Genomic DNA, 15226 nt, shown 5'->3' with positions numbered 1-15226 from the left:
AACATCACTTTCATAGGGTTGTTATGTAAATACTAAAGGCAGTGCGATAATTGGAGTGAGGGGGAGTTCCTGTGTACACCCCAAAGTGTTGTGCTGGTACTGACAGCAGTGAACTTAATTATTTTCATTTGACCTTGCTCTTTTTTTCAAATATTTTATTTATCTGTGCATAGAAGAACTGGGGTACAGGCCAGAGGTATGGAGGTGAGAGTACTCACCAGAGACAGTGGGGAACAGAGCAGGTGGATTGACTGAAATACACTGCTGAGGGGAGCAGCAAGCAAGACAGGAGAGGTCTGTCCCACCATGTGGGTTTCTCCCTGGCTGGGGAATCAAACTCAGGCAGTAGGGGTGACAGTGCTGAGACTTAACCCCAAGGCCACCTGGGAGGCCCCTTTTTATCTATTTAATTTTCAGCTTTTGTCCATTAAGTATTTTAGTTAATGCCCTCAGACCCCCTTTGTAACAAAGTAGGGTATACATAACACACCTTTTAGTTATTATTAAAAGACCATAACACAGAATGTGGACCAAGTACAAAATGTATATGGAGTGACTTTTATTAGAACTGGGAAATAGAAACCTAAAAGGACAGAGTATAATAATATAAAATAGATTTGCTAAGCTGTATATGTTAATGAATAAAAATTAATTAAATGTTGAAACCCACAAGTTATCACTACTAATAAGGGGTGGCCCACAGTTTAACCACAGTTGTTTTGACGGGTATAGGGAACAGTGGATTGGACTGGGACCTCCCCCTGCCCTTGATATTTTTGCTATTTTGGGAAAGTGTCCTAACCTTACTCTTTAGACAAGGTCTTACCCTCTCCTGGTGGAAACTTCTGGGGGAGGGTAGATTGTTATCATGATTTTCTGTCCTCTTTGAGGAAAGTGTCCCTCAGCTGCTCCTGTGCTCCCCTCTTCTGCCTGGGACTTGCCTGGGTTTGATCCCAGGTCCACTGGAAGGGCCTGAATCAGAGGCGGCGTCTCTGTCATCTGCTTTCTTGACTCTGTTGCTAACACCCTGCTTCCCTCATCATTCTCTCTCTTCTCTGTCCCTGGCTGCTTGTGCACCAGTGTGTGAATGTTTGTCAAGCAGAGTTTCTTTCTGAGTCCTCGAAAAAAATGGACTCTGGTGGAGTCATCACAATTTTTTTAAAGTTAAACTTCTTAAGGTAAATAGGGAGGGTTTTGTTTATTTCAAAAAGAAACCATGGACTTTTTGTGTTTTATTTTTTATTGAGCTATAATTAACATGTCACACTTACTAGTGTCCAGTGTACAGCATTGTGATTTGCTATTTGTGTATATTGGGAAACAATCCCAAGTCTGTCACCATACTTACAAAAGATTTTTTTCCTCTTGGGACCTTTTAAGCTCCTCCTTAGCAATCTTCAAATATACAAAATACTTGGTTTTATTACTATAGTCAACATAACTTACTCATTTTCTAACTGGAGGTTTGGGCCTTTTGACCCCCTTAACCCATTTTGCCCACCCCCATTTGACTTCTTACTGTGGACTGAAGACTCCCTGTCTCTACAAAATCAAGCCAGCTATGAGTAACCATTGTGTACCTACTAAGTGCAAAACCTATAAATTAAAAAAAGCAGTCTTCTGTGTAAGCACCCAGAATCCCAAGACTCTTCCATGTTAATGCGCTGCATGCTGAGAGCTGCTTTAATCGCTTTTGGTCTGTCGCCAGGCTGTGGAGATTTGTGGCCCAATCATAGATTCCTGTCCTGTTGTGAAACAGGAATAACATTTGTGACACTGGAACAAACTCACGATGAATGGCTGGTTCCACTGACCAGCAGCTCCATTTCACTTCTGCATTTAATTGCCTGCAAAAGCTGTTTATTGCCTTGTGCACTCCTCCACGGCAACATTATCTCTTAAATAAACATGTTGTACCAGGTTGACAAGGGAGAGGTGCATATCAAGTGAGCAGAAATAAATATGGGAAGACTCGGAGCCGTGCTGGGTTCTCCTGCCCCTATGGCAGGCGCCCTCGGACAGCTTTTCAGGAGCTTGTGCCTGCAGACTCGCTCCAGCCACTCTTGGGGTGTGGTGAGAATGGCAACACAGGTGATTTTCAGCCCTTCTGGTGGTTATTGTGGGCCAAGTCTGAAGTGTCCCATGATATAGTTGCCTGTTTGTGATTATGCATCTCACCCAAATGCATTCATTTGTTAAACATGCATCAAAGACTTACTCTGTGCCAGGGAATCTGTCACTGAATCAAAAATTGCAAGTAATGGTCTAGGGAGGAAAGCTGCTATTGTCACCTGGGAAACGGGGAGAGAAGCCTGAGTTTGAACCTGACAATGGCCAGGGCAGGATTCTGGCACCTGGGCCCTGGAGCACCCCTGGGCTGGCATTCCTAGAATGGCCCTTCAGAGCCTCTGAACTGCCAGCTCAAGGGTCAGACAATACCAAAGCCTCCACCTGTTGACTACCTGGGAGGCCTGCCCACTGATGTTCTCAGTTCTGCAATGAGCATACTAAGCAGCTTGTTTTCACCCTAACTGCTGTTTTTTTATTAGCATGACTCAGTATCTGCAATCTGTTTATAAAAAGAATATTGAGGAGTGACTTCTAGAGCAAATGCTCCGTGGAAGCAGCCACAGACCCTCCACATCTGTGCTCTGGAAGTTCCACAGGTGGATCTGTATTGGGTGTGGGCGTGGGCGTGAGGAGAAAGCCAAGGCTTAAACCTGGATCCCATACCCGGAGAGACAATTATAATTTAAACCCATTATTCTAAGATATTACTTAGTCAGGCAAAAGACAATGCAAAATCCACTTTAATTTTTGAGAAGTAGGGGGAGCTTCAGATCAATTTCTGGGCCTTCCTCATACAACCTAGCACCAGCATCAGGGTCCCCAGAAAAATGTTCATCTTACCCCCTCAGATTCCTGGTTTCTGAGCTGAGGAAGTTGAAGTGACTGCCCTGTGGGACACAGCTGTTCATGGAGAGCCAGTCCCCAAGCCTGGGCCTTCCTGTGCTGGCTCAGTGCTTCTCTCTCTCCACACTCTGGTGATCACTCGGCCACCTGAAGTCTCATCATCCACATCATTGACAGGTTAAAGTGGCCCTGGCTTCCCTTTTAAAGCAAACTGGTTATTGGCCACTATTGTAGATAGACACTAACTGACTTTTTTCTCCGGAAAGAGAGGCTGACAGTGTTTGCAAGCAGACTCAGAGGAATGTTTAAGAACACACTCAACTTTAAAACATTTAAAGCCATTTATTTTTTCTGGAAAGGAGATTTCAAGTAGAAATATCGTATTTGTCTTGGCTTTCAGGACTAATAACCTTATTTTGGTTGTTTCAAGAACAATTAAAGACATAGATTTTCATTGATAATTGAAAGGATAACCGAAAAGGTTGATAATTGAAAAGGTTATGTGGTCTATTCTTCTGGCCATTTTTGTTAACCATGTAATTCCAGTTTTATTGTTGCTTATTTGGGGGTATCTAGGTTAGTAATTTCATAGGAAAACATTGATTAGTGACATTTCTTCCTCCCATTCTCCCTCCTCTACCCCCCCCCCCAGTGCTAATTCATCTTCTCGGTGCATTATTTGGTTTAGACACTAACAGTGGACACTGGTGTCACCTCCTTCATTATTTCACTGGGAATGTGTCTAGCAGTTCACTGTCACACATGCATGGTGTAATCTGTGCTGTTTTACAGAGAAATGATAAAAACAAGGACAAGTGAGTTTCTTAAAGCCAAGTTAATTGAAAAATTTGTTTTTATTGAGACTATATCCTTCCAACTTTTGTTTAATAAAATGATCAATTTATTAGATGGGAGGATTTCATTTTTTTGGTCAATGCCCTTACCCAGAAATACAAGAAGTTGCCAACACTATCCTTGTCCTTCCTCTCCCCCCACCCTTCTTTTTAAACATTTTACTGGTATAGAACCCAGAGAGTCTAGACACTTGCTTCAGTTATTGTGTCCTCTTGACAAGAACTAAGTTCTTTTCAATCTTTAGTCTGGTTATTTTAGCCATTCTGCTGACTTAATTCTCCACTTAACTCTTTAAAGGCAATTAAAGAAACTTAATTCCTCCTTAGTTTCCATAAGGAGAGTAAGGCAGATCTGTTGGGCCTTTCCAGCATATTCTTAGTCCAGCAGGGAGGAAAGCAGCTGTGGCCCAGCAGTTCTTTGAGAAGCAGCGGTAGATCTCAGATATCAGTAGAGCTCAGAGGAAGCCCTGAAGCTCTGCAGCACACACGAAAGTAGACTTGGCTTTCTGTTTCTGAACCTCATGTTATTCACATGAACTTTCACAAAGGAGTTGCTGGTTTGTTTCATTTCCGAGGAATACAGGTGATGATCCTGGCAGCCACTCTGCCGGGTGACTACACCTTTCCTTGAAAGGTTGCTCTTTTGTTTCACAGACTGTGAAAGTTGAATGACTTATATGCTGTTGACCCTGCAGCAGGGCCAGCTGCCTTAGGAGTTGGAGCCTGTGATGACAGTAGTCCAGGAGGCTCTCTGCCTGCTGCCAAAGCTGAGGGAGCTGTGGGCATTTTGGAAGATGAACCCAGACAGTGTCGGAGGTGGACTGAGGACTGAGTGCACAGTGGAGACTTCTTTGCAGTCTTTTGGTTAAAGTTGTGTGGATTTAGAAGAAAGTAGAACTGGCCTTTGGAAAGGGGTCATTGGGGATAGGAGCTCTCACTCTGAGAAATTTGGGGGCAAAGGCTTGGCACTGGACATCCTAAGGGAATTTTCTCAGTATGGCTGAAATGATCCAGTAGCATCCCAGAAACTCCAGACAGAATGTAACCTTGGACTTGTAGAAACCATGGGAGACGCTTGAGATCCTGCGGGTCCTGCAGCTTCCTTTCCATTCTTACATGTGTTCAGTGTGATCTGGACTGAGTTGGAAAAGCTTGGAAAGGGCTGGGACATCCAGGGACTGTGCCACAATTAAATTAGAGGCAGAAAGAAGTACATTATCAGTCTGTTGTGGGATGGCCACACAGACTAATCTCTGACACAACAGCATCAGATTAGTAAATAGTATACTTATTTGGGGATTCTGTAACTTTCTTGAAAATGAGATAATTAGATCACAGGTTTTGAAAGCTTTCAGATTTGATTTGGGTGGGCTGGTGGCCAAAATCTCTCCTATTTATATTTGCTTTTTTAGCTTAGCTTTTTTCCCCCTGTTAAGTACATGTGAATATGATATAAAAATAGTTGCTTTTCAGAATGTTTCAGTACATGGATGAGTGATTCTCAAATTTCTTGGAAGTACGTATTTCCATGGCATATTGAGTGTCAAATAAGGACCCAAATCAAGGGAATGCATGACAGAGGGCTCTTTGCTTTACTTTTTGAAAGACTATATTAGGAATATGATAGTACAAAAACAAAGAGTAGGGTTATTAAAAATTCTCCACCATATCACTTAGCATATCTAAGGAACCTGTTCATGTATTTACTGATTGTGTATTCATCGGAGCACCAGCTCTGTGCCCGACGCTGTGCTGGGTTCTCCCCAACCCTCAAGTACAGGAGTGGGTGAGAGAGAAGAATCAATAGACAGGTAGTTCTCTTATGGCTCTTGTGAGAATTTGGAGGTTTCCCGGGACAGCTGTAGGGTCTATGGAAAGGTGGGCCTGGTGCAGTGAGATGTGATGGGGTGGGCAAGTTGTGCAGAGTACTAGTATTTTATCAGTACTCTGCTGTTTAGAATTGCCGTTGCATAGTGAGAGTTAAAAGACTTAGTAAATTTTAATGTTTTTGAAAAAACATTTTTTTTATTTTTTATTTTTTTTTTTTTAATAGAGGCATGCTTTATTTATTTGTTTGCTGGTTTGTTTGTTTTGTTTATACATGCACTGGGTACAGTCAGAAGCGCGGGAGGGTGAGAGAATTCACCAGAGCCAGAGCGGGGAGCAGAGCAGGCAGAAGGACCGAAGTACACTGCTGAGGGGAGCAGCGGGCGGCAGGAGAGGTCTGCGCGCCATGTGGGACCCTCCTCTGGTGGCCGGGGAGCAGCCGGGGATCGAACCGGCGCCGCAGAGGCCGCGGGCAGCTTCGCAACCCAGCGCTCAACTGCTGCGCCACCGGGGAGGCCCTGTTTTTGAAAAAACAATTTTTTTTTTTTTTTAAATGACTGCACCCAGACTGTTGCTCTCAGCACCTTCTTCTTGGTGGCTACAGGCCCTTAGGGCAGCACTCTTGAGATGCACAACCTCCTGGAAAGGTGGGGGCAGGGGGAGGTTCATAGGAAGATGGGGAAAAGGAATTATCTTCTCATTTTATCTTTCATGACTTCTTTTTTCATAGCATTCCTTTCACAAACACTCTTTAGCAGTTCCCAGTTCTTATCAGCCAATACTGAGAGAAGGAAGGCAGACATAACATTCCACATCTCGAGTAATGGTATAAAATGAAAAATGGGAAGATACGTTCTTTCTGTCTCACTCTCTGTGAGTCTCACTGTGTGTGTCCGTGTGTGATAGTACCAGTGTAGGATCTTGAGCTGCTTTTTCAACTTCTTATATTTGAAAGGTAGAAAACTTCCTAGGAGTATTTTTCTTTCACATATCAAAAAAAAAAATACGTAAGTACTTAAAATTATTCTTAAAATATACAGTGGTAAGGTTTTCCTCCCTCCCTCCCTGTCGTGAAAGGACTCTGATGATTTGGTAGCCTTCCCTCTGTACTCCCCCTGAGGGGCAGGTGAGGGTGCGACAGGTCAGTGTCAAACAGCCTGTGACACTGGGCACTTACCATCTAACGTGCTGTTAGACAGCACTGTCCCCCCTTTGTGGGTGAGGAAACTGTAGCTTGGGGAGATGCAATCACAGGGTATGTGGGAGGTCGGAGTGTGAGCCTGGGTTGCTGAACTGCAGAAGTCATGGTGGTTTCCATTGTCTGCCTTTCTTGGTTTTCGTCTGTGAAGCCTTGAGAGGTGTTGTATATTTTCTTATAAGACCTAATAAGCTGTAACATCATATATAATATTTTCAGAGACTTGACATGTAAGAGTGGATGAAGAGTCTATGTCTTGATAATATCAACCAAATTTAATTACTTTTAAGCATGGTTTGGTATCTTCCCAGACACACACATGCCCACACACACCTCTCCACCACAGTTTGGAGTGGGAAGGGCCTTTTCATGCCACTAACCTACTATGGGTTGGGTGTACCCACAGCAGCCACCCACCTGCATGCAGATCTTGCTACCAGTTGGAGTAAAGTACGTGCCTGTGTTTCCTAGAAGGTAGCCCCAGATGATCTCACCTTGCCTTCCAGGCAGTCTGTCATGCTCAGTGCTCATAAGATACCCTTCACACTGCTGATTTATGCTAAAAGTATCCTAATGTTTCTGACAGCTCATGTGTGACATGAATATAATCCATATTTCTTAGAGCAGCTAATCCAAGTGGCTTATTTCCCAATAGTGCTGATAGGGCTATATCTCTTGGTGTCGTAGTCGTTGAGATTCTGATGGTAACATATTGTTTGTGGGTCACTAGTTTTGGCTAAAACGATAGGTTGGAACAGAGTAGCAAAGGTTAATTAAGTTTATCCATCAAAATCTGAACCGATATGGATGTCTCTGAGACTTCTGTCCAAAAATCAAAGTTCCCAAATGTGTGGGTATAAGCATCTTTTCTTCTCGTTTTCAGACTGCCCGCCAACTCCCCCCACCTTTTTATTTGATCTAGAAGCAGTAAAAACATGAGTTGTTAAACGCCAAAGGCAGTGGGTAGGTTTTAGAGTAAGCAGATATTTTAATTTAAAACTGGAAAGTTAAGTTGGTTTAGTAGCAAGGAGCCTCTGAAGCCAATTTGCTCTGAATCCTGCCCCTCTGCTTAATTCCTTTGTGAACAGCACCAAGTTATTTGATGTCTGAGTAGTTTATTCCTATGTTAATACTTTTTATGTTATGAGGACTCCATGAGCAAACAAAACAAGCTTCTGTAGTACCTCTCAATAAATGCTCATTTTCCTCCTTGGAAATGCCATTAATTCTGCCCTCACTAACCACCTTTTCCTCAGGAAACTTACATTAAAAAAGTCGGCATTACGGGCCCCTCATCTAATCTTAAAGAGATATGCTTTCTGGATTTCACATGTTGAAAAAGCAAAGAGTTATGTTGTCTTGGGAGTCATTAATCAAATTTTAAAAATACATGTTTGTGCCCTTTTTGCATTGGAGCTGTTTCTTACTGGCTTTAACTTCAGCAGTGTGTGGAAGATTTTTTTAAAGATAAATTTTTTTAAAAATATTTTTTTTAAAGATTTATTTATTTATACAAGAACTGGGGTATAGACCAGAGATGCAGGAGGGTGAGAGGATTCACCAGAGACAGAGCAGGGAGCAGAACATCTGCCGCGCCATGTGGCCATCTCCTTGGCTGGCCAGGAATCGAACCCACACTGCAGAGGCTGCGGACAGCTTCACAGCGCTGTGCTCAACCTGCTGCGCTACCAAGGAGGCCCTTAAATGTACTTCCATCCCTTCAAATTTATGTGGGAGTGTAGTGAACCCCGTTCCATGCTTCTGCAGGGAATTGCAGGAGGGCTTGCTTTACATTCTCACAGTCAGCTTTAGTTCTGTATTTCCAGATATCTTGCTTATTTTTTCTTGGCGCATCATAGGACTTTTTTTATGTTTTAAAAATCTACTCTGGTATTAACCCCAATCTGAAATCTAGCTCCTTCCTTTTCATTCTTTTTGAAAAGCCCCACCCACACTTTACTTTTGCACATGTCATAGACTTTCTGAAGCTTTGGGAAAACTTACAACTTAAAACAGTATTTAGGTGCTTCATATCTTAAATGATGTGTCCTCTCAGCCACAGTTAGGAGTATCTTCTTTCTCTAGTCTTCTTTTTTTCCTCTCCTGGCTCTTCCTGAACAGGAACAGCACCCCTGCCATGTTTGGACAAATAGCCCTTGTGTTCTCCAGCATCTCTATGCTCACCCTCAAACTCAGCACCTTCCTGCTTTACACAGCGAAGGAGTCCTGGCCTTTGCAGGAACCCCTGACTGGGGCTCCTGACCTCTCTTTTCTATTGCTTCTGCTGGAGGGATGAACAGAGGGTTTTCCATAACATGAGCACTTAAGAGAAAGCTGGGTGCAGGCCTCCCCTAGTGGCGCAGCGGTTGAGCGCTGGGCTGCGAAGCTGCCCACAGCCTCTGCAGCTCCGGTTTGATTCCTGGCCACCGATGAGGGTCCCACATGGCGCGACAGACCTCTCTTGCCACGCCCGCTGCTCCCCCAGCAGTGTGTTTGTCAGTCTGCCTGTTCTGTTCCCCACTCTGGCTCTGGTGAATTCTCTCATCCTCCTGCGCTTCTGACTGTCCCCAGTGCTTGTATAAATAAATAATATCTTTTTTTTTAAAGATTTATTTATTTATTTATACAAGCACTGGGGACAGTCAGAAGCGTGGAAGGGTGAGAGAATTCAACAGAGCCAGAGTGGAGAGCAGAACAGAGAGTGTGACGAAGTACACTGCTGAGGGGAGCAGTGGGTGTCAGGAGAGGTCTGCGCGCCATGTGGGACCCTCCTCCGTTGCCCTGGGAGCAGCTGGGAATCGAACCAGCTGCGGGCAGCTTCACAACCCAGCGCTCAACCGCTGCGCCACTGGGGAGGCCCCTAAATAAATAATATCTTTAAAAAAAGAAAAGAAAAGAAAACAAACAGATGAACAGATTTTTAAAAAAGGTTTTTTTTTTAATTAAAAAAAAAAAGAAAGCTGGGTGCGCCCCATGAGGAGGCTAATGAAGTTAGGAGAGGGAAAATGAACCTCCAGAGGGACTGTAAGTAGAGGATGGACGGGTAAGGTCTAGCTTAAGGGCATCTACATGTGTGTCATTCATGACTCAGCGTTTGGTCTGTTGGTGTTTCAGTAACCATTGAAACTCAGGGTGGTCATCATTTCATGATATTTGTAAGTCAAATCATTATGCTGTACACCTTCAGCTGTTATAGTACTAGGTGTCACTTCTAACTCAATAAAACTGTGGGCAGGGACCGGTACTGTAAGCCTCATGTCACTGTCAAGAGAATCTTCACACTATTCATTTAAACATCAGAATTTGCAATTAGGCTTTTCTCCCCTGAAGACCATGTCCTGTCTTTATCAACTTGTGTTCTGTGCAGTTGAGCCATGTTTAATAGACAACTAGATACCAGTTTGGCCCTCCTGGTTCTCTTTTAGCCATTACCTGCATGGGGTGTTCAACTCAGGGTCACACCAAGCTCTGTTCCTCTCTGAAGCTTTAACAGACAACCAGTGAATAGGTTTTAAGGATTTTTCAAAGGAAGTTGGATCTTATAATTTAAATTGTGCTGGGATTTTATTGTTACTAAAAAAAAAAAGTACTAAAATGTAAAAAGGAAACCTGTGGTTCAGATGTATTGTGTTGTATGTTCTTGGCAATTCAATGAAATAAAACTCTTAAGTTCCTCCTGGGGTTAATAGTATCCGCATGCTTGTTGTCTGCCAGCCCGTAGGTCAGCTTGTGGTACAGAGATTTGGATGGATAATAAGATTATAAAACATGCTTCTTGCTTGCCAGCTACCACATGCTAATAATCATAGTAGCCATAGTTTACTGGAGTCCTGTGTTTTGATTTTACTTGGTTTGCTGAATTTAAGGAATAAAAAAATTAAATCTTTAGAAGAAACAAGGGTGTGCTGCATAAAGGCAAAATGTTTATCCTTTCAGTATAATTTGACTTCCTCTAGTTAAGTAAGCAACTTCCATCCCAAGGTAGAACGTTGCTGTTTTAGCTGGCAATGAGGAGCAGAGGTAGGAAGTATGTTTGGTTAGTTTAGGCAAATTTTCTCCAGTTTGGCTCTTTGAAATGTTGGGCTGGTTAATTCTGTGCTGGGGGCGGCAGGGGGGCTGGGCTGCGCACTGGGGCGTCTTTAGCACCATCCAGGGTCTTTGCCGCTAGAAGCCAGTAGTTCCTTTCTCCCCCAGAATGACAATCAAAAATGACTCCAGATTTCACAAATGTCCCCTGGGGAGCATATCACCTCCTCTCCCCTTTTGAGCACTGCTGGCTTAAATCTAATGAGTTCAAAAAGGGTTTATTATTTACCCATTTTGTCTAAGCCAAGGGAGCAAGAAGTTACCTAGAATTTTAAATTGCATTCTGCCATACTTTTTTTCTTTCCGGATGAATCACAATTCAATTTTAACTTGAAGTTTGAGAGGTTTACACAGTTAGAAATAAGTAGACCTGTCCATTTTCTTATGCTCATAGGTGGTTGCTTGTGATTACTGGAGTTGCATGTAGCAGAAGTGATTGATGGTCTCAGTAAGTTCACATTAACCTTAGAGGCAGTCTGACCCTTTGTATCTTTTTCTTCTTTTGCTGGAAATCTTTTATAGTTCAGTGATCCCCAGGGATTCATTGAATTGAATAAGTTCAAATTGAATAAGGGGAAATTGAATAAGTTCAAATAATTTAATGCCTATTTCCAAATAATTCTTATTACCTGATGCTTTTTAAAAACATGGGAGGAGGATCATGAGGAAAAATAAACATGCATAGATTTTGAAATTGTGTTTATTTTCTGATAAGCTTTAGTTAAAAAAAACTTATCATTTTATATGAACCTTTTTTCTTTCTTTCTTTTTTAAAGATTTATTTATTAATGCATATAAAACCTGGGGTACAGGTCAGAGATGCGGGGGGCGAGAGGATTCACCAGAGACAGAGTGGGGAACAGAACAGGCACATTGACTGAAATACACTGCTGAGGGGAGCAGTGGGCGAGGCTGGAGAGGTCTACTGCACCATGTGGGTTGCTCCTGGGCCAGCCGGGGATCGAACTTGAGCTGCAGAGGCTGCGGATTGCTTCATAATGTGGTCCTTAACCGCTTGCGCCACCAGAGAGGCCACTATATGAATCTTTTTAAATATAATATGCACAGGAATCTGCTAGACTCTTTTACCTTTTTTGCATTTTTAAGTTAATACTGGGGATGTTGGGATTTAATAATTTTCATGGGTGTGGGAAATACATTGGTAATTCTTGAGCACTGGTTCTCAGTCTTGGTAACTCATTAGAATTATCTGGGGATCGTTGAAATAACCCAGGACCCAGACCACATCCCAAACCAGTAAAATCAGATGTTCTAGGGGTGATGCCCAGGCAACAGTGCTGGGTCCCCTCCCTCTCTTATTTGATGGGAGTGAATGTTGAGAACCAGTACACATTTTTGTAAATAAAGTTTTATTGGAACACAGCCATGACCATTTATTTACTAATTGTCTAGAGAGCTTATGACATGCAAAATGTAAATTATATACTGTTTGGTCATTTACCAAAAAAAGCTTGCTGACCCCTACTCTACACTCACAGTGAGCATTTTTCAAGTATATTGAAAAAAGAATTTGTAGAAATTTCACAGTAAAAGAAAAATCTGGCATTTTGCAAAATTTGCAGGCTCAAATTCTTTTTTTTTTTTGTATGTGTGAAAAATTAAAAAAACATTCTCCTTAGAGAACTAACTCGAAGATGTCAAATTGGAAGGAGATATGACCCACTTTAAATCTAGAGCTTTGTTACAGGCACCCTTGGTTTTCATGAGGTACTGTCACTTTGCTTTTTCAAAAGGCCTATATTACTACCTGTTTTTGTTACAGGGCAGGGAGAGGGGAACCCCAGACCCCTGCAAACCTGCCTGCTCTAAATAGGTTCTACCATCCGCCGCATCAACACAAAACATGAGACTTTAATGGGAAGGAACTTTAATACAATTAGGAAACAATAGAGGAAAGGCAAAGAATATAGTTTCTAAATCAAGTGCCCGAAGTTACCCATCCCCTCGTGGGTAAAAGTCCATCCAAATGGGACTGGCCCAGAGCAAGTCCCCAAAGCCTGCCACAAGTCTAAAGCATCTTCCAGTGGGGACCCACAGAAAAGAATGAGAAACAACCAGACAAGTCTGGAGGGAAAAGAACAAAATCAAAGTCAAGACAAAAACCGCCATTGTCATGTCCCCACAGGTCTCTCACCCACATCTGTGTCACCCAGTCCACGATCAAAAGGCAAGTGCAGTGTCTTCATGTGTCTCTCTGCTCCATGTGCCTCCTCCAGGTCTCCTTCTGGCTCCATCCTGCTTCCTTCCTTCCTCAGTCTCTTCTGCAGCTTCTTCTCTCCCTGCTTAGCTCCACCCTCCCTTGGGTGGGGCAGGAAACCTGGAACCTCCCCCTTTCCTGGGGACCACCCCGTTACATTTTTACCAACTGAAAGACATTAGAAGGGGAGTCCACTCTTAACGAGAAAGATGAAAAGCAAAAATAGCAGAAGTGCATTTTGCAGGAGCTCTTCTAGAGACTCCTTCCCCAGGACTACTTCATAGGGGCCTGGGTAGTGACCATGCCACTCCTGCTTTTACTATATGTGAGGGTGATTTTAGTAAAATGTTTCACATGTTATTTGGTAGGTTATTTTGGGGGGTCTGAGAAAGCGGAATTTTTTTCCCGTAAATGAATAGTCATTTCTCTTTGGCTTTATGCCAGTTTCAGCTTAGGGAAGAGGTCATAGGAATTCAGATAGCGGGGACATCTGTATTTATACCATGGCATTTCCTACTTAAAAGTTGCTACTTCTAGTTCAGTGTTCATTACTTACATTGTCTAATTGACTTGAGGAAAGTCTATAGAGACAGAAATGGTTCTTTAATGCAGAAAGTTTGAGTTTGTTTATTAGCATGGCAGCAATTCTAGATGGCAGTAGACCCCTGAAAAAATACTACTAGCTCTGAGTAATCTTACATACATGTGAAGAGAAAAATAATGAAAAATTAACAACGCTATTCATATTATTTCCACCCTCCCTCAGTTTAGGTGGTAACTCTATGGTGGTAAACAATTGGTTTAAAGAGTTTCGAAGATCCCTCTCTGGGCTTGGGCCCTCCCCTAAAGACACTTAAGCCTGCAGAATCAGCTGTCTCCTGAAGCTTGTCAGACTTGGAGACCCCCACCCAGGCTAATCTACATTCTAATAGGATCCCCCTCCCCGCCGATCATTTACATAAACATTATCAGAGCCCTGGGAAGCACCATCTAGTGGATAACTGTGTCTGCGCAGTTAACTCACCATTGATTGTAGCCGCCTTCTTAAATGGTTTCATGGCTCCTCAAGGCTCTCCTGACCAGGATTCTCAGTTGGGGGCAGCCAGTTTTTCCCCTTTGGCTACTTCCAAGCTTGCATGTCCACTTACTTAGTTAAGATTTATATGGTGATAGAAAATTAAAATTGGGTGGTGGAGCTAGAAGAGATACCAATTTATATGCTTCCAAAACTAGAAAGAATAAAGGGAACTGGCGAGATAACACATGAAATGGGGTCATCTTGGCATCTCCAAAAAATAATCTGTCCATCGAGGCATACATTTGTAGCAGGGAGCAGTTGAGCGGGTCAAAAATGAATTTCTTGAGCTTCTCAATTTAGTACACAGGACCTGGGCCTTCCTCACAAGCAATGCCACAATATCCAAATACACATAAGCCTATATTACTTGGGAAATTGTCCAAAATGTAGATATTCGTAGAAAATCTTGAGGAAGACCAGTAATAATTTCACCTTGCCACACCCTGTCAAGTGAATACTATTTTCTTAATCTAACACAGCAGTCTAAAGATTGGATTGAAAAACAAGATCTCAGAAATATTCCTTAATTCTTAAACAGAATTAGTTTATCCTAAACATTGCATTAGATCAGGTTTTGTGATATTAGTACCATGTAAACTTAATTTTAAAAGTAACAGAAATAACTGGAATCTGGCTGTTCTTGCTGTGAAGATATGATCATGCATTTAATACTCAGTGTCTGCATCAGGGTCTGAACAGGACACACAGCTGTAGATGTTCATGGAAGTGCCCCATCGTATTGGGAACTTGGAAGTGGGGCCTCTCCGAAGCCTTTAGCGCACACATCCTTAGCTTTGAATGAGATGTCATAAAAGTTGCTCCACTGTCCCAAAGACAGGGCCTGAATGTTAGAGTAAAGGCATGACTGCTGAGCCCAGATGTGAGCTGCCACAGCTAATGAGGGACAGCATGTGCCTCCTTCCGCCTTCCAAGTCTTCACATCCTGTTAGCAGAATCCAAATCACCTTAGAACCCAAGGAAATGGAGATCACAGATTCTATTCTTGCTTCAGGGAAAACGTAGAAGGGGATGCGAATGGACAAGGACCAGCA

At 42.7% G+C, this 15226-nt stretch overlaps 1 protein-coding gene across 3 annotated transcripts in view; it reads left to right on the top strand.

Moving 5' to 3' along the window:
- DMRT1 (doublesex and mab-3 related transcription factor 1) overlaps positions 1-15226 on the top strand; it is a 96674-nt gene that overhangs the window by 43115 nt on the left and 38333 nt on the right. Inside the window, exon 4 of one of the 3 annotated variants that reach the window (XM_054688990.1) lies at positions 13025-13066. The exons of the other annotated variants lie outside the window; for them this stretch is intronic. Within the exon in view, the coding sequence (XP_054544965.1) occupies positions 13025-13066 (42 nt within the window). The remainder of the gene's footprint in view (positions 1-13024; positions 13067-15226) is intronic. 3 annotated transcript variants of the gene reach the window in all.

This window comes from Talpa occidentalis, unplaced genomic scaffold (assembly GCF_014898055.3).
Source record: "Talpa occidentalis isolate TD23 unplaced genomic scaffold, MPIMG_talOcc4v2.1 talOcc4.7, whole genome shotgun sequence".
Taxonomy (NCBI): domain Eukaryota; kingdom Metazoa; phylum Chordata; class Mammalia; order Eulipotyphla; family Talpidae; genus Talpa; species Talpa occidentalis.
This window is presented reverse-complemented; position numbering and strand designations above follow the sequence as displayed.